Source organism: Prionailurus bengalensis, chromosome B3 (assembly GCF_016509475.1).
Source record: "Prionailurus bengalensis isolate Pbe53 chromosome B3, Fcat_Pben_1.1_paternal_pri, whole genome shotgun sequence".
Lineage (NCBI taxonomy): Eukaryota > Metazoa > Chordata > Mammalia > Carnivora > Felidae > Prionailurus > Prionailurus bengalensis.
The window spans coordinates 29,767,654-29,792,393 of NC_057355.1; the positions used below are offsets into that span (position 1 = coordinate 29,767,654).

At 34.9% G+C, this 24,740-nt stretch overlaps 1 protein-coding gene, 1 long non-coding RNA gene and 1 other non-coding gene across 5 annotated transcripts in view; all 3 read right to left on the bottom strand.

Annotated features, from left to right (window-relative positions):
- Window positions 1-24,740, bottom strand: part of SCAPER (S-phase cyclin A associated protein in the ER) — a 535,605-nt gene that overhangs the window by 316,844 nt on the left and 194,021 nt on the right. For all 3 annotated transcript variants that reach the window (XM_043554938.1, XM_043554936.1, XM_043554937.1), the window contains exon 20: window positions 24,265-24,372. In XM_043554938.1, the coding sequence (XP_043410873.1) occupies window positions 24,265-24,372 (108 nt within the window). The remainder of the gene's footprint in view (window positions 1-24,264; window positions 24,373-24,740) is intronic.
- Window positions 374-538, bottom strand: LOC122469848. The gene has a single exon (XR_006293728.1). It is a non-coding gene; the product is annotated as a U1 spliceosomal RNA (small nuclear RNA).
- LOC122468383 lies at window positions 395-18,926 on the bottom strand. Its single transcript, XR_006293227.1, has 3 exons — window positions 18,916-18,926; window positions 7,210-7,215; window positions 395-504 (listed from the first exon to the last, which is right to left on the bottom strand). It is a non-coding gene; the product is annotated as an uncharacterized LOC122468383 (long non-coding RNA).

Consider the following 24,740-nt stretch of genomic DNA (forward strand, 5'->3'; position numbering starts at 1 on the left):
GTGGTAATGTCACTCTAAACCAGTTTGTGTGTAATGTGGGATGAAGTAAAGGAGATTATGGATATTATAATTGTATCATTCTCTGTGTCTTCGATTCTCTGAATTTTTGGTATGGAAGAAAAGAGATACAGTTAAAATACAGAAGAGGTTAAATAAAATGCCTATAGTCCTAAATTTAAATTTTAAGAATTCATGAGCCCATCATATTTAAAGAAAAAATAAAACATATGCACACACACATAAGTATATATGAGTGCAAATACAGAGTTCATATACAGATCACATACATTTTATTTATTTCCTAATTCTGTTCACAATGACCTACTCAATAGTAATTAGCAACCCTAATATACCATTTCTTTTTTTTTTTAATCAGGGGAAAGCGTGAACACAGTCCCCCACTACCACAAATTATGCAGTCGAGTTTCCCACATTTGGGGAAATCGCAGAGGTCAGCACATCCCGAGTGCAATGGATAAGCCTCGCCCTGGGAAAACCACCTTCCTGATCATGGTATCTCCCCTGCCAGGTTAAGTATGCTAATATACCATTTCTTAAAAGTAACAAGGACTTCCAGTGAAATAACTGATCATAAGGGTAAAAAAATTGCCATACAAAGTAGCAGGATAACTATCAAATTCAACTAGGCTCATGTCAAAAGAATTTGATAGCAAACTTTTTAAGAGACTCCTACTGATCAAAATATGGCATAATTTGAGCTTCAAAAAAGAAAATTTGCAATGACTGAAACCCATCAAAAGTATTTAAATCCATGAGTTTTCAATAATACACATTTAAGGGATGCCTGGGTAGCTTAGTCAGTTAACCGTCTGACTTCAGCTCAGGTCATAATCTCTCAGTTCGTGGGTTCAAGCCCTGCATTGGGGTCTATGCTGACAGCTTGGAGCCTGGATATTGTTTTGGGTTCTGTGTCTCCCCCTCTCTCTGTCCCTCCCCTGCTCATGCTCTGCCTCTTTCTCTCTCAAAAATAAATACAACATTAAAAATTAAAAAAAAAACATTAAAAAAAACTAGTTGGATGTCTTTGCAGGATATTAGAGAACAAATTCATTATTTTTAAAAGTGGCAAAAAAAAATTTATCCTGCCATTCAGTAACCAAATAGTAGATGGGGGAAAGCATCTCTTTATAAAAATACACAAATAGTAAATGAAAATGAAATATAAAATTGGAATATATCCCTATCCATTAATTCATGGGTATAGGTATCCATTAATTAATAGCTAATACATCAATATAAGAAAAAGAAAGACAATCAAGACATTATGTTCATCTTGGTGAAAGAACTGAACACCAACTATAGATTTCCCAATTATAGAACTCAATACAAATTATGGATTTCGGTTGAACCTTACTCTGATCAAGCCTCTAGGTTCACCTGACATGGGCATGTAATAGAGGACACAGGGAAAACTTCCACTGGACACTGTACAGTAATAGAGCCTTAGAAAGTCACATTATTCCTTAGTGAATTTCCTAGTCCTATAAGTCCCTCTTATAGCTAGAAATAGCCTGACTGAATTCTAATCAATAGAATATGAATGCATGTTCAGTGTTTAAAGGTCCATTCACTTTATTCCTCTTCAGCAGACTGGAACACTCTAACACAGCTCTGAGCCTGAAGGAGAGGGCATATACTACAGGATGACAGAGAAAGATGGGTCGCTGAAAAACCAAATGGCATTTGATTCCACTCATAAACTGGAATCAGAAAAAAAATAAAAAGAATCAGGCCTATAAATACACAGAACAAACTCATAGTTAACAGGGGGAGAGGGGTGAACAGATGAAGGGGAGTAGAAGATACACACTTCCAGTTATGAAAATGACTAAGTCACAGGGATAAAAGGCACAGCATATGTAATAGAGCAAATGATATTGTATTAACCATGTAGTAGGACAGACAGTAAGTAGTTACATGTGTGGTGAACACAGCATAATGCATAAATTTGTCAAATCACTAAGATCTACACCAGACACTAATATAACATTGAGTGTCAACTACACCCAAATAAAATAGAAAGAAGGAAAGAAAAAAGGAAAGACAACATGGAATAAATCTACCCTGAATACTTCTACTGTTAACATCAGGGCAATACGGTAAGAAATAAAGTTCCGTGTTCTCAAAATCATTATATCTTTGTTGTCTTTATTAAAGCAGATTAGTCTTCTACTCGAATGAAATTATGTAAAAAAATTACATATATACCTATAAATATCTTTGTATACTTATATGTGTATATGCATATGTATAAAGAAAATAAGGCAGGAGGAGGAGTTTAGATGGCAGAGGAGTAGGGAAACCCTAAGCTTGCTTCATCGCTCAAACGCAGCTAGATAAATATATAATTTTGAACACCCAAGAAATCGATCTGAGAACTGAGAGAGCAAAAATGCTCAATTAGAGGTGAAAAAATAGCCACATAGTGGAGGGGAGGAGCTGCAGACAGTTGATCTGGGGAGAGAAGAGCTGTGGGTGCTGTGATGGGGAGGGAGCCCTGACTGCCAAGAGAGGGGTGAAAAAGAAAGACTGAAAGTGCATATGGGGAATTGTACAAGAAAAACTTCCACAAAACCACTGACTGAGGAAGGGAAGGAGCTGAACACCCCAAGTTTTTATAAGCAGAGGAGCACAAAGTCTGAAGTTCTGGAGGTGTGCACCATCTCCAGGATTGTGCCTGGTAGGTTTAATGGTGCTCCCATGGGGAAGGAGGGCAGAGACCTGGTAGAGGCAGCATGGTCTAAGTATCCCTGGGGTCACATGGGAAGTAGTTCCCCTGCTTAGAGTGCATTTGGGAAAGGTGGCAAGGTCTCTCCGGGGCAAAAGACCCAGTGAATGCCAGTGAACTGCCCATTCACTAAATAGGAACAGGGACTCTGGCTGAGAGCAGCAAGCCTTGGTGCCGGCTTTCTGCTGTGCTTTACCATGAACTCCCAGCTGCTGGGCAATTGTGTAACCAATTTCTGGGAGAAGCTGGCACTGCCCACAGTGTAAGATCCTCCCCCAGAGGACCAGTGCAGGTCCACACAATGGATCTCTAATAAAATTTGGAGTTTTGAAACCTAGCCATGTGCCTGAAATAGAACATAGGAATGATGTGCTGCCTGGCAGGCAGACAGCTCAGATGCAGGCAGGGTGAAGGCAAGGATCTGGCAGAAGCCAGGGACACGAAAGAGGTGATTGTTTGCTCTTCTATGAGGGCTTCCTAAAGAGTGGCAGGCGCAAGATCACTGCTCTGAGGACGAGAAAGTGGGACAACACCATTTTCACCACACCCATCAGCACTTACCAACTTCAATGAGCAAATAAGTGCCATCAAAGTGGAAGCTGGAGCTGCTTACACCAAGTCTCCTAACCTGTGCTCTGCAGGCACATCTCCCCCTGAGAATCAGCGCAGTAGGTCCAACCCCTAGAGGACCAGCATAAACCCTTTGCACACACAAAGTCTACTGATCATAGAGTACTACAAAGTTTCAGCTCTAGGGGAAATAGGATCTAGTTTTTTTGGCTTTCTCCCACCTTGGGATACAGAAAAAGCGTTTTTAATTTTTAATTTTAAAATTTATTTTATTTTATATTATAAATATATACATATATCCACATCCACATCCATATACATATACATGATCCAGATTCTTTTAGTAATCAAACCAAAACACACCTAGGATATAGCTTCCATTTTTGCTTAGTTTTGTTTTTTTACCTTGAAAATATACCAAGATGGAGGAATTCATCCTAGAAGAAAGAGGAAGAAGTCATGGCCAGGGATTTATTCAGTACAGATATAAGTTAAAGGTCTGAACTTGAATTAAAACAACAATTATGAGGATGCCACTTGGGCTTTAAAAAAAAAGCATAGAAGACACTAGAGAATCCCTTACTGCAGTAATAAAAGAACTCAAAACTTAGAGCAAAATTAAAAATGCTATAACCAAGGTATAAACCTGAATGGATGTCAGGACAGGGAGGACAGATGAAGCAGAGGAATGAATCAGTGACAGATAAGATACAATTATGAAAAACAATGAAGTTGAAAACAACAGAGATAGAAACATATTGTATCACAAATGTAGACATACAGAACTTATCAACTCCTTATATTGTAATAACATTCGTGTCATGGGCATCTCTGAAGATGAAGAAAGACAAAAGGGGCAGAAAGTTTATTTGAGCAAATGATAACTGAAAATTTTCCTAATGTGGGGAAGGAAACAGACATCAAAATCTAAGAAGCACAGAATTGCCATTAAATTCAACAAAAGCCAGCCATCACCAAGACATATTATAGTCAAATTCACAAAATACACAGACAAGGAAAGAATCCTGAAAGCAGCAAGGGAAAAAAAAGTCTAACCTACAAGGGAAATAGATCAGGTTTGCAGCAGACCTCTCCACAGAAACTCGGCAGGCCAGAAGGGAGTGGCAGGATACAGTCAACATACTGAATGGGAAAAAATATAAAGCCAAGAATCTTTTATACACCAAGGCTGTCATTTAGAATAGAAGGAGAGATAAATACTTTCCCAAACAAAAACAAAAGGAGTTCATGTCTACAAAACCTGACCTGCAAAAAATATTATAGGGGACTCTTTCAGTGGGGGGAAAAAAAGACCAAAAGCAACAAAGACTATAAAGGACCAGGGAACATCACTAGAAGCACCAAATCTACAGGTAACACAAAAGCAGTAAATTCATGTCTATCAACAATCACTCTGGGAGTGCCTGGGTGGCTCAGTTGATTAAGTGTCTGACTTTGGCTCAGGTCATGATCTTGCATGAGTTCGAGCCCCATGTCAGGCTCTGTGCTGACAGCTCAGAGCCTGGAGCCTGCTTCAGATATCTCCCTCTCTCTTTACTCCTCCCCTGCTTGGACTCTGTCTCCTTCTCCCTCACTCGCTCTCTCTCAGAAACAAAATAAAACATTTAAAAAAAATCACTCTAATGTAAATGGTCTAAATGCTCCAATCAAAAGACATAGGGTGTCAGAATGGTTATGAAACAAACAAGACCTATCTACATGCTGCTTACAAGAGACTCACTTTAGAGCTAAAGAGACCTGCAGATTAGAAATGAAGGGATGGAAAACCATCTACCATGATAATGGACATCAAAAGAAAGCCAGAGGAGCCATACTTATATCAGAAAAATTAGATTTTAAAACAAAGACTATAACAAGAGATGTAGGAGGGCATTATATCATAATTAAGAGGTCTATCCATTAAAAGATCTAACAATTATAAACATTTATGCCCCCAAATTGAAAGCACCTAAAGATATTAATTAATAACAACCATAAAGGAACTCATTGGTAATAACACAATAAGAGTAGGGGACTTTAATACCACACTTACTGCAGAGCATCTAAGCAGAAAATCAACAAAAAAATAATGGCTTTGAATGACACACTGGACTGGATGGACCTAACAGATATATTCAGAATATTTCATCCTAACACAGCAGAATACACATTCTTCTTGAGTGCACATGGAACATTCTCCAGAATAGATCACACAGTGGGTCACAAATCAGACCTCAACAAATACAGAAAGACTGAGATCATACCATGAATATTTTCAAATGACAACAATATGAAACTTGAAGTCAACCACAAGAAAAAAAATGGAAATCCCTCAAATACACAGAGGTTAAAGAACATTCTACTAAAGAATGTATGGGTTAACCAGGAAATTAAAAAACAAATAAAAAAGTACATGGAAGCAAATGAAAATGAAAACATGACTTTGAGATGCAGCAAAGGCAGTCTTAAGAAGGAAGTTTATTGCAATACAGGTCTACTTCAAAAAGCAAGAAAAGTCTACAATATACAACCTAACCCTATACCTAAAGGAGCTAGGAAAAGAACACCAAGTAAAGACTAAAGCAAGCATAAGAAGGGAAATAATAAAGACTAGAACAGAAATACATGATATAGAAACAAGAAAGAACAGTAGAACAGGTCAACAAAACAACTGGTTTGTCAAAAGAATTAACAAAATTGATAAACCCCTAGCCAGACTTATCTAAAAGAAAATAAACTCAAATAAATAAAATCATGAATGAAAGAGGAGAGAAAACAATCAACACACAGAAATACGAATAATTATAAGAGAATATTATGAAAAATTATATGCCCCAAACTGGCCAATCTGGAAGAAATGGACAAATTCCTAGAAACATACAAACTACCAAAACTGAAACAGGAAGAAATAGTTACTTTGAACAGACACATAACCAGCAAAGAAACTGAATCAACAATCAAAAATTTCCCATCAAACAAACATCCAGGGCCAGATGGCTTTCCAGGGGAATTCAACAAGACATTTAAAGAAAAGTTAATGCGGAGTCTTCTCAAACTGTTTCAAAAAACAGCAATGAAAGGAAATATTCCAAACTCCTTCTACAAGGCCAGCATTACCTTGATTCCAAAACCAGACAAAGCCCTGACTAAAAAGAGTTATGGGCCAATATCCCTGATAAATATGGATGCAGAAATTCTCAACAAGACAGTAGCAAACTGAATCCAAAGTGCATTAAGAATTATTCACCATGATCAAGAGGGATTTATTCCTAGGCTGCAGGTCTGGTTCAATATTCGCAAATCAATCATGATACACCACATTAATAAAAGAAAGGAGAAGATACATATGATTCTCTCAATATATGCAGAAAACCATTTCACAAAATACAGCATCCATTCTTTTTAAAGTTTATTTATTTTGAGAGAGAGAGCATGTGCACAAGCAGGGAGAGGCAAAGAGAGGGAAAGAGAGAATCCCAAGCAGGCTCTGCACTGTCAGCGCAGAGCCCTAAGCAGGGTTCAAACTCATGGAACCATGAGATCATGACCTTAGCCAAAATCAAGAGTCAGATGCTTAACTGACTGAGCCACCCAGGCACCCCAATACAGCATCCACTCTTGATAAAAACCCTTAAAAAAGTAGGGATAGATGGAACATACCTTTACATCATAGAGGCCACATATAAAAGGGCCACAGCTAATATCATCCTCAATGGCGAAAAAGTGAGATCTTTTCCTCTATGGTCGGGAACAAGACAGGGATGTCCACTCTCATATTACTATTTAACATAGTACTGGAAGTCTTAGCCTCAGCAATCAGACAACAAAAAGAAATAAAAGGCATCCAAATCAGCAAGGAAGAAGTCAAACTTTCACTATTTGCAAACGACATGATACTCCATGTAGAAAACCCAAAAGACTCCACCAAAGAGTTGCTAGAACTAACACATGAATTCAGCAAAGTTGCAGAATATAAAATCAATGTACAGAACCTTGTTGCATTTCCATACAATAATGAAGCAGCAGAAAGGGAAATCAAGGAATTGATCCCATTTACAACTGCATCAGAAACTGTAAGACACCTAGGAATAAACCTAACTACAGAGGTAAAAAATATGTACTGCGAAAACTACAGAACACTTATAAAAGAAACTGAAGAGAACACAAAGAAATGGAAAAACATTCCATGCTCAAGGATTGGAGGAACACTGTTAAAAAGTCAATACTACCCAAAGCAATCTACACATTTGCTGCAACCGCTATAAAAATACCATCAGCATTTTTCAAAGAGCTAGAACAAACCGTTCCTAAAACTGTATGCAACCAAAAAGACCCCGAATACCAAAGCAATCCTGAAAAAAAAAAGCAAAGCCTGAGACATAACGATCTCAGTCTTCAATCTACGTTATAAAGCTGTAGTCATTAATATAGTATGGTACTGGCACAAAAACAAACACACAGATCAATGGAACAGAACAGAAAACCCAGAAATGCACCCACAGTTATATGGTCAACTAATCTTCAACAAAGCAGGAAAGAATACCCAATGGAAAAACGACAGTCTCTTCAACAAATGGTGTTGGGAAAAATGGAGGGTAACATGCAGAAGAAAGAAACTGGACCACTCTCTTATACCATACACAAAAATAAGTTCAAAATGGATTGAAGAATAAATTTCTAAGTGTGAGACAAGAAACCATAAAAATCCTGGAGAACACAGGCAGCAACTTCCTTGAGCTTGGCTGTTGAAACTTCTCACTAAACACTGGAGGCAAGGGAAACAAAAGCAAACATGAACTACTAAGACTTCATCAAGATAAAAAACTTCTGCAGAGCAAAGGGAACAATCAACAAAACTAAAAGGCAACCAGTGGAATGGGAGAAGATATGTGCAAACAACGTATCTGATAAAGGGTTAGTATCCAAAATCTATAAAGAACTTATCAAACTCAACACCCAAAAACAAATAACCCAGTTAAGAAATGGGTAGATGACATGAATAGACATTTTCCAAAAAAGACATACAGATGGTTAAAAGACACATGAAAAGATACTCAACATCACTCATCACCAGGGAAATACAAATCAAAACCATGATGAGGTACCACCTCATACCTGTCAGAATGGCTAAAATTAACACAATAAACAGCAGGTGTTGAACAGGATGCTGAGAAGGGGAACACTTGCACTGTTGGTGGGAATGCAAACTGGTACAGCCACTCTAGAAGACAGTATGGAGGTTCCTCAAAAAACTAAATACAAAACTACCCTATGATCCAGCAATGGCACTATTAGGTATTTAGTCAAAGGATACAAGAATACAGATTTGAAGGGATACACATTCCCAGATACTTAAAGCAGCAATATCAACAAACTATGGAGAGAGTCCAAATATCCATCGAATGATGGATAAAGAAGGTATGTGCGTATACACATACACATGTGTATACACACATACACACAATGGAATATTAGCGATCAACAAGAATGAAATCTTATCATTTGCAACAAAATGGAATGAGCTAGACTGTATTATGCTAAGCGAACTAAGTCAATCAGGGAAAGACAAATACCATATGACTTTTCTCATATGTGGAATTTAAGAAACAAAACAGATGAACATATGGGGAGGGGAAAAAGGAGAGAGGAAAATAACCAATAAGATACTCTTTACGACAGAAAACAAACTGAGGGTTAATGGAGGGAGCTGGGTGGAGGCTGATGGGTATTAAGGAGGGCACTTGTTGGGATGGCACTGGGTGTTATATATAAGTGATCAATCACTAAATTCTACTCCTGGAAACAATTTTACACTGTATGCTAAGTAGAATTTAAATGAAAAATTGAAAAAAAAAGAACGAAAGAAAAGAAGGCAAAACACTAAAACGTTCCCAGATTAATGTGACAGATTTTTAATTCTCTCTTTATAATAAGAATGTATAATAAGCAGAAAGTCTTTTTAAAAATAGCTATCATGAAATGATATCTGGAAATTGATTTCAAAATAGTATTTGGGAGGGATTCATTATGAATTTCATTATTATGGCTCAGTGATGAGTACATGGAGGTTCATCATACTGTTCTATTACTTACGTTTTAATTTCTCCATAATAACCAGTTCAGAAAAGAGTCACCTTGTAAGGAAAAGTTATTTGTACACATGAGTCTTAAAACTATTTGGCTTGCCAAAAGAAGTGAATGAAATCATAATATTCATATCCCTGAATTATCTAAGAGCTGAACTTAAAATATGAACAGATTTACAGACTAACATCTGCAGATTTGATCACTGAAGTGTGCGGCGCAAGTTTGAAATCTGTTATAAGGATGGGAGATAATATCTTATAAAAAAAAAGTAGAAATAATAAGGAAGTGTTTTACTGAAAGAAGAAGTGACATATTTTATTGACCCAATCATATTCCTTACATGGCCCTCTTATGTCTGAGACTATGGGACGGACAGGGCAAAAGTTAACTGGCAATTACAATATGGTGAATAAACCGAGCCTCCTAAGAAAGAGTGCTGACCTAAAAGATCCAGACTCTCCTCGCTGAGTCAAAGATGAAGGTTCTAATGCTCTTCACCCTAATTCCATAGCCCAATCTGTTGTGACAGGAAGTACACTAGCAGGATAATCTTGCTGCTCAAGGTCCAGCATCCAGTATATTTGAGCAATCCTTGGGCACCTGTGTACACAGGCAGGCAGCACTTCCTCTCACTCCAATCTATACTCAGCAGTAGTCCATTCCATAAAATTTGACTCTTTTTTCTTTCCCTACTTACTGCTCTAGATTCCTGCTATGATTTGAGCCTGCCCTGAACCCTAGAACCTAACGTTTGGGCTCTAATTCTTGATGACATCCTTTCTTAAAAGGAACTGGCCAAGATCAGGAAAATAGAGCAGTCTCATTTCCTTTTACTTGAAAATATTACTTGCTTCAAGTTATCTATAGCTCTGGCCATTCAAAAATGGAACTTTTCAGGTATCAGTATCCCTGATATCAGTATTAAGTGTTCTACTTAATATTTAGTAATATTTAATAACATGCTCCATTAAAAAATAATAAAGATACTAACTACTTCTGCAAAACTGCCATAAAGAAACAGAGGTAAAAAAAATATTTCTCTATAAATATATACACTGCAGACAAAATATCAGCAGTCGGGAATTGATTGTATAAATTATAGCACATGCAATAAGATGATACTACACAGATTTGATTAATTTTAAACAACAGTAATGATATTAAATACACTGGATAATGTTACATGAAATTTCAGGATTCAAGCCTATGCCATGTAGTTTATACATAAATAAGCATGTAAATTTATATATTCATGTATAAAGAGCAGAAAATAGGTCAAAATGTTAACTAAGTATTATTTATTTTTTATCCAATTTTCTACATTAATATTTTAATTATTGCAAAATTAATGCTAATATGGAAATGCAAAGAAAAGCAAGCTTTTTAAAGAAAAGAGTGTTGATTTGTATAAGCTTATAATTGTAAGCTTATTAGTGCTGTGGAAGAATGAATGTAACTATGCAAAACTACACTCATCTTTTTAATCTCCTCACAGTTCTACTATGCCACAGTCATAAGAAAAAGCAAAATATACTCCTTAAGACACAGTATCTGTGATTTACTTAGTCGTTTTCAAAATACAAAGTACTCAGGACCAAAAATCATCCCAAAGGCCCCTGAATCTCCTTCCTTCCTAACAGAAAAAGTACAACTCCTAATCTCATGGAATCCTGGCTCAATGCAAGTCCTACTCTCCTACTAACAAGTCAGAAGTGAGTCTAAGTTGGCCATTTTGGCTACTTGATAGTATTAATCCTACATAAGCATTAATAGGAGTCACTGTTTTTTTTTTAGGCATAGAAAAGCAGAGTGATGCAGTAGAACCAGCACTGAACTATGAGTCAACATACCTACAGCAAGATAAAGTCTACAATTCATGACTGAGTGACTTCTCTGGGCCTGTTTCCTCCCTAGTAAAATAAAGGGATTAGACAATAAATCCTAAGGTTCCCCCTTTTCTAATGTTGTAACTAGCCCAAAAGGTAATCAGTGATGGCTAATTATACACACACAAATTGTAAGTCTAATTTTTAAGTCACAATTGTGACTTATTTAAAAAACATTGCTACAATATGACATATGAATGATGTATATAAGGAAACTAATACCTATATGGACATGATCTCATAGAAGTTTATACCCTTATTCTTTTAATTACCTTTTATGGTCTTTCTACCATAATTTGCTATATTAAATAATTCATACTGAGATTTATGACCTTGATGTTCTTTCACTCTTCCTAAAAGTTCTCATACTTCCTCATTTTTTAATAGAGAAATGAAAAAAATTAAGCTACAGACAGATTCATGACTTTTGGAAAAGAATGTAAAAGTTCTAAAAATAGGTTAAGCAAGAAAACATAAGTGACACAATAAAGAATTTTATTAAACTGCCATTTTTAGAACTCAAGTTATACCTCAGAATAAACACATTTCATAAAATGTGGTATATCAAAAGAAATAATCTGCTGCCCATTGTTCTAAAATATTACAACACAGACATGAGAATATTTAAGGATGTTCTTTTTAGGATCAAAAGAGTTTAAACACGTCTCCTTTGAAAAAAAATGGACTAAAGCTTCATTGCAATAATACAAATGTATTTGAAAATCAAAAGTCCTCTTTACTGAAATCTAATCTCATACTCAAGAAGCTTACTTATTTCTTTGCAGCTAAAAGTTTGCTTTCAAGAGCAGGGTGGGTACCAAGTTACAATCTAAATATATGAGGAATAAATGTAAGGGTTTTCATATATTGTTTGGAAAAACATTTTTCTCTAAACCTCATCCTGTACTTCTTCAACTATGAATCTAAAATCCAACGATACCAGTCTATTCTAAAACCAAACAATGTTTTTTCTTATATTCTTAAAAATATTATAAGGCATTCTATTCTTTTAAGCCTACGTGGCAGAACAACAAATAAGCTAAATAAGGAGGCATTTTACAACACTTCCTCACCGCCTTCTACAAAAACTGGGGAAAGGTGGAGGCTGGAGGAATGGAACATCTTTTTTTTTTTTTCTGGATGATGATAAGGGTAAGAAAAGTGAGGGGTGAGGGGGAAGTAGAGGAATGGAGAATGAAGGAAGAGAAGAAGAGGAAAAAATTAGAAGAGAAGAAAAATTAGGAGAAAAAGAAGCAGATGAACGGAGGAAATAAAAGAATACTCAACTAAAACAACATGGTATTTTTAGACAGCACTCTACCATATATTTTGAATACCAATACCACTCTTCAATATGATATACTGAAAACAATAAATTGTAATTAGCTCATTAACATTTAGTTTATTAACATTTAATTCAATAGTTACTATATGCCAAGGGCTTATAACACCAAAACAATCTGCAGTAAACTATTATTCTGACTGGTATCACTCCACAAACTGTTCAGCAGATTATCCTCCGGAATGAGTTCAGAGGAAAGATGATTTGTAATTAGTGATTTGTAAGATGGAATTTGCCATATCAAATAAAGTATCTACAGATATTACCTAAACACTATTCAAAAATAAAGCACCATATAAAGAACTAGTTCAGTTTTAAAAATGAGTGTGTTTAGAGATTCATGAAACTCAGACAGCATACACTGAAAAGTTAGGCTCGCTTGACATTCATCTGTGCTTCCCTGGTGCCTGGACTAATGCAAAGTGCACAAGCAGGTGCTGAAAAAATACTTAAAAAGATAAGAAGTTTGAGAATTCTATTACATTTAAGTAAAACTTAAAAATTTGTCAAACAGTAAATTTAATAAAATCTGAAATGTAATGCTTTTTATCAAAACAATGCCTTTTGTGACAGCATCCATTTTGAAAAATTAAACATAAGACAATGACAACTTTTAAAACCTGATAGACAATTTTAATTAGACAAAAGATTCAACTCCACCAAGGTCCCTTTCTACAGGTATAGGACACACTTCTATTTTTATCTACTATAGTCTATGTATTACATTGTCTCAAGTGACAAACAAGAAAAATGAAGCTAATGAAATACTGTGAAACAGACACCACGCCAAAGAGAAAAGGCCATCTTCTGATAGGATGATAGCCGACCATCTGTCCCCCTGCCACTCAGTGACAATTACAAATACTCCATCAGTTTTCCTGTAGGTGGAGATGATAAATGGGGTAAAGACTTCTTTTGTAGATTCTGATGTTCTTTTCTGATCTAATCTGAGGTTTAACAAATGACTCAAAGGAAAGCACAGAGTTCAACAAGCTTATTAATTTATTATGCTGTGAAGATAGAGAAAGGTTGAACTCAATACTGCAACAGGGAATGGTTCAATTATATTGAACCAAGCTTTGTAATGAAAGGTATTTTCTCAGAATTCTCAGATTTCAAATACAGCATGCTACATTACAATTAGGCTTCATCCTTCAAAGTCATCTCAATAATATCCCAGTAACAATATTACCAAAGATCACAAATAACATCACCCTTTCAATAAAAGATCAAAGGGAAAAGAATGCTCAGAGGCAAAGCTGGAAGTCCTCAGTTGTGAGCGCCTTTCACAGCCCTAGGTGACAAGAGCTTCAGAAACTCTGTAGCTTCACATCAAAGTCACCAGAACCAGGACACAGATTGTCTATAAGTCTATTTAAGTGTTTAATAAAAAGACATATGCAAAAATATAAATATGTTAAAAGTAAAAGAATAGAAAAAGATACACTAACACTAGATAAAAGAAAGCTGGAATGGATAATTAATATTTAGGTAAGGTGGCAAAAAATATTACTAGCAATAAAGAAGGTGATTTCATATGAAAGGGGTCAATTAATCAAGGGGACATAACAATCATTAGCATTTATGCCACTAATAATACAATTTGAAACAACATAAAGCAAAAACTGATCGAACTGCCAAGAGAAATAGAAGAATTCACAATTAAAATAAAAGGTTTCAATATCCCTTTCTCAAAAATCGGTAGAACAAAAATAGGCAGATAATCAGCAGGGATACAGTAGATGAGGAAACTTACTGAGGTGGCAGCTATGTTCACTGTCCTGATCATGGTGATGGTATGAATATGCTAAAAGTTATAGTAAACTTAAAAGTAAGTGCAGTCTAATTTATGATAGTTATGCCTCAAAGCTGTTTAAAAACAGCAACATTTTTGGGGTGCCTGAGTGGTTCAGTCAGTTGAGCGTCTAACTCTTGATTTCTGCTCAGGTCATGAGCCCAGGGTTGTAGGGTCAAGTCCCATATTGGGCTCTACACGGAGTGTGGAGCCTGTTTAAGACTCTCTCTTTCTCTCTCTCCCTCTGCCCCTCTCTCCCGCTCATGTGCACCCTCTTTCTAAAAAATATATATATTAAAAAAGAATAAAAATGGCAACAATTTTCTAACTTGTATGAATTGAGGCACTATAATATTCAGTAGAAAAGAGTTAAGTCCAAAAGGGTGTATACAGCATGGTACTTTTTTATAAAGCAGGAAACAGCTAAAATAAAATTATACTTTTTAAGAACAGATCTAGGTGCAAAAACAAAACTATGATGGAGACAAGAGCAAAAGGGAGAAGAAGGGAGGGAAACGATATAAAGGGACATATCAGGCGGCACTATCCAAAACTAGGTTTGCAAAATTAATACCATACAAAAATAATATTCAAGGAGAGAGGCATGAAATAGGAAAGAGGGACCCTTCACATTTTTAAGAGGTAAAATTCATCAGTAAGACAAAAATTATGTAAATAGTTGTAATCATGATAATAAAACATTGTGATATACATATATATAGAGTGATTTTTAAAACACAAGAAGACATGTATAAATAGTAATAATAGTATACTGGCAATCTTTCCATTTTTGAGAAAAGGGTATTAGTGAGCAGAAAAAATCGGTATGAAAAATGAGAATATTTGCATAACAATGAGCAAATCTGATCTAATATATATTATATATACCCAAAGTGAGAAATGTATTCTTAATGTTTTACAGCGTATTAAGCCATAAAGAAAATCAATAAACTCTCCAAAGTAGAAGCCTAGATAAACCATACACTCTGATCATAATGTGACAAAAGTTGAAATTAAAAACAAAGAACAGGACTCATTTTAGCATCACATAGTTTAAAACTGAAGCAATGCCCAGAACATTAGTCTGGTCCCTATACAGAATGGCAGTCAAATCCATGAATCACTTCAGACTTTTAAATGGCACGTATATACTCATACTCATAAAACAAAAGGCACTGCCACCTCTCTAATCCATAACCTTGGAAATACCTTTTTGTTTAAAAGGAAATAACTGTAATTCTAAATTGTTGGAATTTTTTAAATTTTGTCACTTTAAAATACTTTTAAAACCCATTAATTTAGAAACAAAATAAGCCTACTAAAACATGTTTAAGAGTTAAATGAAGAAAATGAACGCTTAACTAAAGGACACATAAACAAATGCAAGGCACAAGTAGACAAACATGTTGCTGGATGGAAAGAAAATATATTTAAAAGATGCCTACTCTTGCCAATTTAATGTAGAATTCCACAGCAATGTCAATAAAAATTCAAACTGGATTTTCTTAGTTTAACAAGTTAATTGCAGAGGTTATGTACAAACTGAAAAGCAGAAGAACAGCCAAGTCAATTTTGAAAAAATAATAAAGGAGAAAAAAATCTACACTACTAGGAATGGAAGCAAGAAAACAAAGAATACTATCTCTCAATTTTTGGAGAAAATAATTATTAAGCCACAAATCTACACCCAGGGAATATATCTTTCACAAGCAAAAGCACTAGAAACAAACAAAAACATAATTTCCTACCAGGAGATACTCACTAACCTGAGTGGGGGATACACTGATAGTTGTTTTATTATTTGTCTACAAATAATAGGAACAGAAAGCAACAGAAAAAAAGGAAAAATCCAGTATTTGGATTAAAGGCATCAAAGGATACTGCAATAAATTTAAAATAAAAGAATTAAGAATATAATTGGCCAAAATATCCAAGTTCACTATGATAGCCATCTACGGTGGCATATGCATTAATTTACCTAATTTAACCATGAACAAAAAATTATGGACACAGAAGATTCCTGAGCAACATGGCCATGAACATAATTGCCATTGTTGTAGTTCTTTATTTTTTTTAAAAATGTTTATGCTTTTGTCAATATTACCCACAGACATGATTAACACAGTCAATGGTTCAAAGAAAGTAGTTTCCCACCGCTCTCCCACTTCTTTCTCCAATCCAGGCACAATGGTTTTAATAGGTTATTTTATCTTTCTTCTCTATATTCCTGAATATACGTTTGCATTGCCACTTCTTCATTTTCCAGTTTTAGGATTATCTACTGATTTCTCAGCATGCAACATAAGGATTTAGTTCTATTCCCAGAGCCTGGCGTCACTACCCACACTTTATAGCTTCTGTATCCCCTCCATCTTTCCAAATATGGAGGGACCAGGAAATAAGTGTTATCTCATTATCTAGGTGACAGAAATACGGGGTTTATTACACTCCTTTATGATGCTGAAATACTTTGTAATCTAAAACAAATTTTTGAGAGAGAGGACCAAATTTGGAATTGTGAAAATTTTGTTTTACAACTTTGTGATTTTCCTGACACAACAGATGTGCCTCTAAAGACTGCAAGAGAAGTCAATTGACAAAATAATTACTACTAAAACTCAATAACTCTGATCAGAGGTCTGCTCCTCTATAAATATTTACTTTGGAACTAATATGCTGGCCATTGAATTTCAGATAAAGAACCTAATAAAGTCCAAATTAAAATAAAAGCATTTAGGGGCACCTGGGTGGCTCAGTCAACTAAGTGTCCAACTCTTGATTTTGACACAGGTCATGATCTCACGGTTCCATGAGTTCAAGCCCGACTGATGGGCTGATGGCATGGAGTCAGCTTGAGATTCTCTCTCTCCCTCTTTCTCTGTCCCTACCCTGCTTGTACTCTAAATAAATAAATAAATTAATTAATTAATTAAAATAAAAGCATTCATAATCAATTATTTAGTAAGGAAAATAAGAATTATGTAAATTAGGCAAATAAAATGTTAAACTCATTAACTATTCTTGTCAGAGTGAGAACATTCCTGCTTATAAACTCCTATTAATAAATCCATTATTTCCGGGGCACCTGGGTGGCTCAGTTGGTTGAGCATCTAATTTCAGCTCAGGTCATGATCTCAACAGTTCATGGGTTCAAGCCCCGCATCGGGCTTCAGATTTGTGTGTGTCTCTCTCTGTCTCTCAAAAATAAATAAACATTAAAAAAGATTTTAAAAATAAATCCTTTATTTCCTTTATCGTTACAATATGAAATTATCATATTATGGATTTCAAGATTACGCATGTATCAAATTTCTATATAAAGAAGTACATATTACAAAACTTTGAGAGAAGTAGAAGTAGCTTGGGTTATATAAATATGCCTCACTACAACACTGTTTCTGATCCTCTATCATGCAACTGAAAGAAAGCAGCTGCAAAATAGTCATCACAATTGCTTTGGTCTTTTGATGTCGCCCATGGTGATGATTCTGCAACTCCTCACAAATGACACACAAAAGCCAGATGAAAATGTATTAGTCTGTAATCTGTAGATGTGTAAAAGTAGTCACTATTCTAGACATCCCAAACCACCATGATCTTGAATAAGAGTTTAAGGAGTTTAAGAGTTTATGTCTTTTAAAAAGCAATAATGTTTAGATATTTAATCAACTTTGTAAAGGGAATGGGTATCAGCTACAAATAACAGCCAACATGTTACAACTTAAACACTTAAAATATCAGGTTGGGACACTCCATTCTAATTTCCAAATAAACACATGCAAAAAGGAAAAAATAGTTTTAATTGCTATAAGCAAACTATAAAATCAGATAACTATCATATTGTAAACAAAAAGCAGCACATATTATAATACATATGGACTCATGCAGAGAAATACAGTTGAAAATGGCTTTTCACATTTGTATAGCTATCTATGGGTCACAAAATAGAGTTTTATCAAACACTAGAGAGCTTAAGTATCTAAATTGCAGGCATTTGCTACCTATTTGAAATTACATTTTATTTTATTTATTTTTTTAATGTTTATTCATTTATTTTTGAGAGAGAGAATATGTGAGTGGGGGATGGACAGAAAGAGAGACACAGAACCTGAAGCAGGCTCCAAGCTGTCAGCACAGAACCCAATGCAGGGCTCAAACCCACGAACAGTGAGATCATGACCTGAGCCAAAGTTGGATGCTTAACCAACTGAGCCACCCAGGTACCCTTGAAACTGCATTTTAAAATAAACCAACTGTGTTTTTAAAAAAAGGTTCATGGAAGAGAATTTCATGTAGTTGTAATTTACCAACCCAATGACAGAGAATCTTGAAAAAACTATAAGAAAACTACAGTTCTGATTAATGATCAATATTTCTAAAACTGAATGTTAACTAAAAGAAAACTAAAATACAGAAAAGAGACTGTGATTTTTTAAAAATTTTTTTAAGTTTATTCATTTTTCAGAGACACAGTGAGACAGAGCACGAACGGAAGAGGGGCAGAGAGAGAGGGAGACACAGAATCCGATGCAGGCTCCAGGCTCTTAGCTGTCAGCACAGAGCCCGATGTGGGGCTCAAACTCACAAACTGTGAAATCATGACCTGAGCCAAATTCCAATGCTCAACCGACTGAGCCACCCAGGCGCCCCGAGACTGTGATTATTAGCAGGAAAAGTGCAATGGTCAAATAACATCAGAAAAGGTATGCAAAATGGACATCAATGAAGTAATATTTCAAAATTATGAATGTGATGATCTATTTTAACTTTCTTAGCATATGGCATTTGCCCAGTTCAACTCTGCTAGAAAGGTGGTTAGAATTTGTTCTAAAATAAATACAAGAAAAATACACTCTACAATAATCAACTTTAGACATATAAAACAGATAAATGCAGCAAAACAATAGGTTTATAAACCAAGTTAATCGCCTGAGATTTAACAAATTTATTTATCTTGCCCTTTAGCATGTCAATAATGAAGCCTAGAGAATTCAAACCATAGTATTTATTCCACAGTAAGAAGAAAATTCCCTTTTCCAACCTTAAGGCTCAATTGCTTGGTTAGAATGAGGAGGAAGGAGTGGTTAAAGGAAATTTTATCTCTTTCCAGCCAAAACATTTTGAAGATAAAAGGAGGGGGAAAAAAAAGTTTTATGTGTATCCCAAAGGGGATAATATGTTAGCTAAGTGACAGTAATGCCCAAAGTATAATTTTGATTCTCAAAAGAAACAGTCTCTCCATCTGTCCCTGTCACCAAATAGGTCTATTAGTATGGCCTTGCTAGGTGGTCAGGAAGATGTCTTGTGTTTTAGCTTTCCCAAAATGTTCTTAGTTCTTACGTGGTATGAACCCTGTGGTAGAAGCCAGTAGGCCTGTCAGGGCCAGAATGAAGGTTATGGCAAAGACTCAGAGACATATGGGCAGAGAGGACTGAGGGGTGACCTGGTCAGGAAGAGGCAAACAAATGGCTGATGCTCCACTGTAACACTAAGTGGAAAGAAGAGATCAAGAGTTCACCAGCCACTCTTCATGACTGGTTTACTAAGTGAACAGGTAAAGAAGGGTCTCACACTGGAAATCAGAAAAGAAAGAAGACATCTGGTAGAAAGACCTCAACTTTTCCTCTTAATATGGGGTCAAGTAAGCCATACTCTTCCTCCAATACACATAGATGCTATCTTAAGGAGATAAGCAAGTGGATAGGGGCTAAGGATTGTTATTCAAAAGAGGCTAGGTACAAACTAGAGAAACTGTTTAAATTATTGGATCAAACTAAGTTTAAAACAAACTGGTTACCTACTTCAAATTTTTTCCTTAAACCAATGAAGAAGACTAAATCAGCATGGATAAATAGCTACATGCCTCTGCACGCCCGCGTTCCAATGTGGTGAATTTACCACCATAAGAATTCTAAAAGTTAGAAGAATTATATGTTAACAATCAGCTATATATGTGTCTTACATACTGAACACATACACATGTTCTCTCTCACACACATACATTCTCTCTCACACATATACACATACACCACAAAATTTTTCCCATCCTATTAAAGAGAAAATAAAGGCAATGGAAGCTATATCCTACAAGAAAGGGTAAGGCATTTTTAGATAATTTATCAAATTAACTTAAAGTGTACCCAACTGAGGTACTGGGGGAAAAATATTTATTCTAAATGAGTCCCAGTTTGTTCATTTGACTTGACTTTCTGTTGAGAAGCAGACAAAATGCTTTCCTAACATGATTACAAAAAGACAACAAATACTTCTGGCTTCTACAAACAAAGGTAAGCAAGGCAAGGAAATGAACCAATCTGTTAGGAATTATCTATTATTTCCTAGACTGTCATCAATTCTAGGAGATATCTAGGAGACTTCTTTCACCTCAACACCAGCGCACTCTGGCAAAAGAGATCAGCTTATATTTCATTAAGTACAGTAATGTCTTCATGTTTTTGCTAACTTAAAATATCATTTTCTTTCAATCACCTAATTTGCATAATTTTTCCAAGCTGAAATACTAATTTGGGATTCATAAAATCACATTTGGTTGTAAACATCCAATAAATTATAGTTAAGATCCTTCATGAAAGTCCTTTTTATACATCCATGAACCAAATGAAAATAAAATTTACTTAAGTACACAGGTTAACAAACACACCAAGGAGTCTCACAAACAGAAAAATATGGATTAAAAAAAAAAACGCTTTTTAACTTCATTCTCTATATAAGGTTGGATGTACTTCATTCAACATTCACAAAAATCACTATTAGCTTCTTTAGATATTGGTGTGACAAGAGGATGACTCAGAAATCAGAGGTTTAATTAAAACTCATACTTCATTATTTCTCTAGCAATGTATAAAAACTAAATTTTGGAATGTATTTAAACTAGCACCCATTTGTTTTGACCTTCAAAAATTAGCTACTTTTAACACCTGGATTTTAAGACAATGAAAGAGAAAAAAAATCAAACACATAACAGCTCTTTTTGTGAAGTCTCAAAAAAACAAGAAAAATTTCCCAGTCAAATTACAACAAAAACACAAAACATTATACCTTTCTTGCCAGGCAGCTACCTATTACGTTTAACAGGCTTAAAAAAAAATGTGTCAAAGATCAAGAGTAAGTTATCTGATATGTCAAGTGCATAAGGTCAAAGGTACAATTTTATTAGGTCAGAGGTGGTATAAATAAAATCTTACATGTCAAGGAAGAAGGGTCACAGACAAGGTGTATATAACATAAAGACATCACAGATGACAAGTAATAACTTTAAGTAGAACAAGTATGTTTACTACAGATACCTCCACTGATTAAAAATGAAACTTCCATGTGAGTAAATATAAAACTGCCTTACTATATCACATAACTCATATCCTATATCGCATGTTTGTTTTCAGGAAGAAAGGGTTATAACCCAGAATAACTACATGAATTAAGTGAGAACTTAAGGAAAATTTAATTCCTTTCAACTGAAATAATATTAAAAAATGAACACATCAACCAAATCTCAAATCACAACAGCTAAACATCAGGCTATGCTATAAGAGCTACAAAAGTTAGACAATACTGCACATTTTTCTTTCAAATTGCATGAACTATTCTTTCCTTCTCAACTTTTCTCACTGAAGTAAAACACATAAAATATAGATTTCAATTTATATAACAGCAACATTCCAGAAAATGTTTAAATAATCTGCTGTAAATTAAATAATACAGTTTTTTAATTAAGAGAATTACAAGTAATTTCTATAAATGGAAAATTTTCATTTGTAATGGAATAATTAAATTATAATTAAAGAAAGCAATTTAAGATTTTTTCAAAGTGGCACACATATACACATGACTCTTGTTCTAAACAGCAAACTTAAAGAGTGAATGGGGTAAATTATATGAATGATTCAAGTAAAATTAAAAAAAATCCTTACTATTCACTCTTAAAATACTCATACAATTTGAGTAAAAGACAAAAAATTATTTGAGGTAAACTAAATAGATGATTAATTACATGTTTTATTAGAGGTACCTAAAGCCATTCAGTAGAAGCTCTCAGTTCAACTCAGCTCAATGAGCTTTTATTAAATACCTTACCATGTGTCAAGCATTATGTCAAACAATGTGTATACAGGAATTAAATATTAGGAGACTTCCAATTCCAGCCACAGCGGACTGGCTTATACTGACTGGACTATCTCCCAACTCAAAATGTTGTACAAAGTATACCAAATATCAATTTGAAGGCATTACAGTACAGCCAACAGAACCAGAACTTGAGAGACCGTTATCCCTAACAGAAAGGAAGCACATGAGGTAAGCTCCACATTCACTCTGGATTTTTCCTTGAAAGGCTTATACCAATTTTTGGCATGGAGACACTGCAAACTAAAAGTAGCAGCCTTACTGAGCTGAAGAGACAGAATTTGGTTTAGAGCTGCCAAAGCCACTGGAGCTTGAGGGGGGAATATCCTCAAAAGGAGGAAATCATAGAGAAGTAAGCCCAAATAACTATGTGCAATTTCCCATCAAGTGCTGGTCATACCCAGAAACTCAGGAGAAAACAGTAGCTTCAGTCCTCCTACCCAGGTAAGATTTATTGATTTATTAAGAACCAACCACAGACTTACCCCTGCTTCCTGACAGCATCCAATCCAGATCAAAGCTTCAAGTCCTCGAACTTTCCCCTCCCCAACCAAATCACTTAGCACAAGCCCAAATCCTATAATAAGCCCTTTCTAACACCTTATTTGAGAAGCTCCATAATTCCCCACAGTATACATTTTCCATTCTTTAATTAATAAAACCCTATTTTATTCAACTACAAATATATTCCTGATGGTCTTCACCTGGAGAGCATTGATAAAAAGCTAAGAAAAAGAATGAACTACAACTTCACATAAACATTTAAGATCAATCTCAGAGTTAGGGGTAGGTGAAAGTAGCCAGACACAGAAAGTACATACTGTATGATACCATTTAAAGAATGTTCCAGAACAGGGAAAACTAACTGATGGTGTAGACTAGTTACCACTTGGGGACATGTCTGGGTTGGAGCATGGGGAGCCTTCTGGAGTATAAGAAATGATCTATATCTTGATGTGAGTGAAACATATGTAAAAATCAATCAAGCTGTATACTTGAGATTTGTGTACTCTATTAATATACGTTACACTAGGGAACAGGAGTTAAACACACACATGTATGTATATACAGTTACTGCTCTCATTAGAACCATAATAACTTTTCCTGGGCACCTTAAGAGATACTTCACAAACATGAATGTCTCATCTTTGGGTAGCTCTAGAAATTTGCTATTATAAATAGAACCAACAAATTCATAGATTAGCAATGTCATCCATGTCTAGATAACAATTGAATGTAAAATATTTCTAAAAATATTCATACAAATCTAAATTCCACTGTAAGCAATTATAGGTAGATAAATAATGCATTTCCAAAAATTTCTAAATACTGTACTCATAAAATTATCAATTTACATGACATGTATATTGTTAATTATTTTCCAAGAAATGCAGGGCATCACTAAATAATTCTTTTGTATATTATTAAAATATCAAAATACTATGACCTTTTTTTACAGTAAAATTGTTCTTATTTCTGTTTCTTGTTAAACCGTATACTAAATTTTAGTATATGCACTGTCAAAGTGAGCACTAAATTGTATACTAAATGACATATTTGTATACTATATTTTAGTAGTTATTAAATGTTAAATATAATTTTAAATAATCACAACCGAACATGGAATTCTTTATAATATAGGACATACTGAGTTTTCAATAAATATGTGGAAATGAACAGAAGTAAAGCTTACCACTTCTTCATCTGAAAGTTCACGCCCTTGAATGCTGCTATTCTCTCTTACGGCTTGCTGGTGTTTTTTTCCTTTAATATGGCTAAATAGATACACCTCTGAAGAGATCTAAAAGCATAAAATCAAAGCAATTGTAATCAACATATAATTATATCTAATTATATATTCAGGCCAGTATATTATATGCATGTTGATATCACACTAGCCTTTACATACTAGGCTAAAAATATTTTCTTTAAAACACAACTCTGAGAATCCTCTAGAAGATACATAAGAAAAATCATGCCATTGTAACCAACCTTAACAGGATATCATTTCTTCTAAGTATCAGAGTTCAAATTTCAAGACTGAAAATGCCTTTTTCTTTTTTGATTCCAGTACCCAAAAATATTGCTTGGGCTATCAATTAAGCAGCTATATATCCATTTTAGCAGCAATTGCATTACTCTGGCACTTTGCACTGATACTCTTAAATG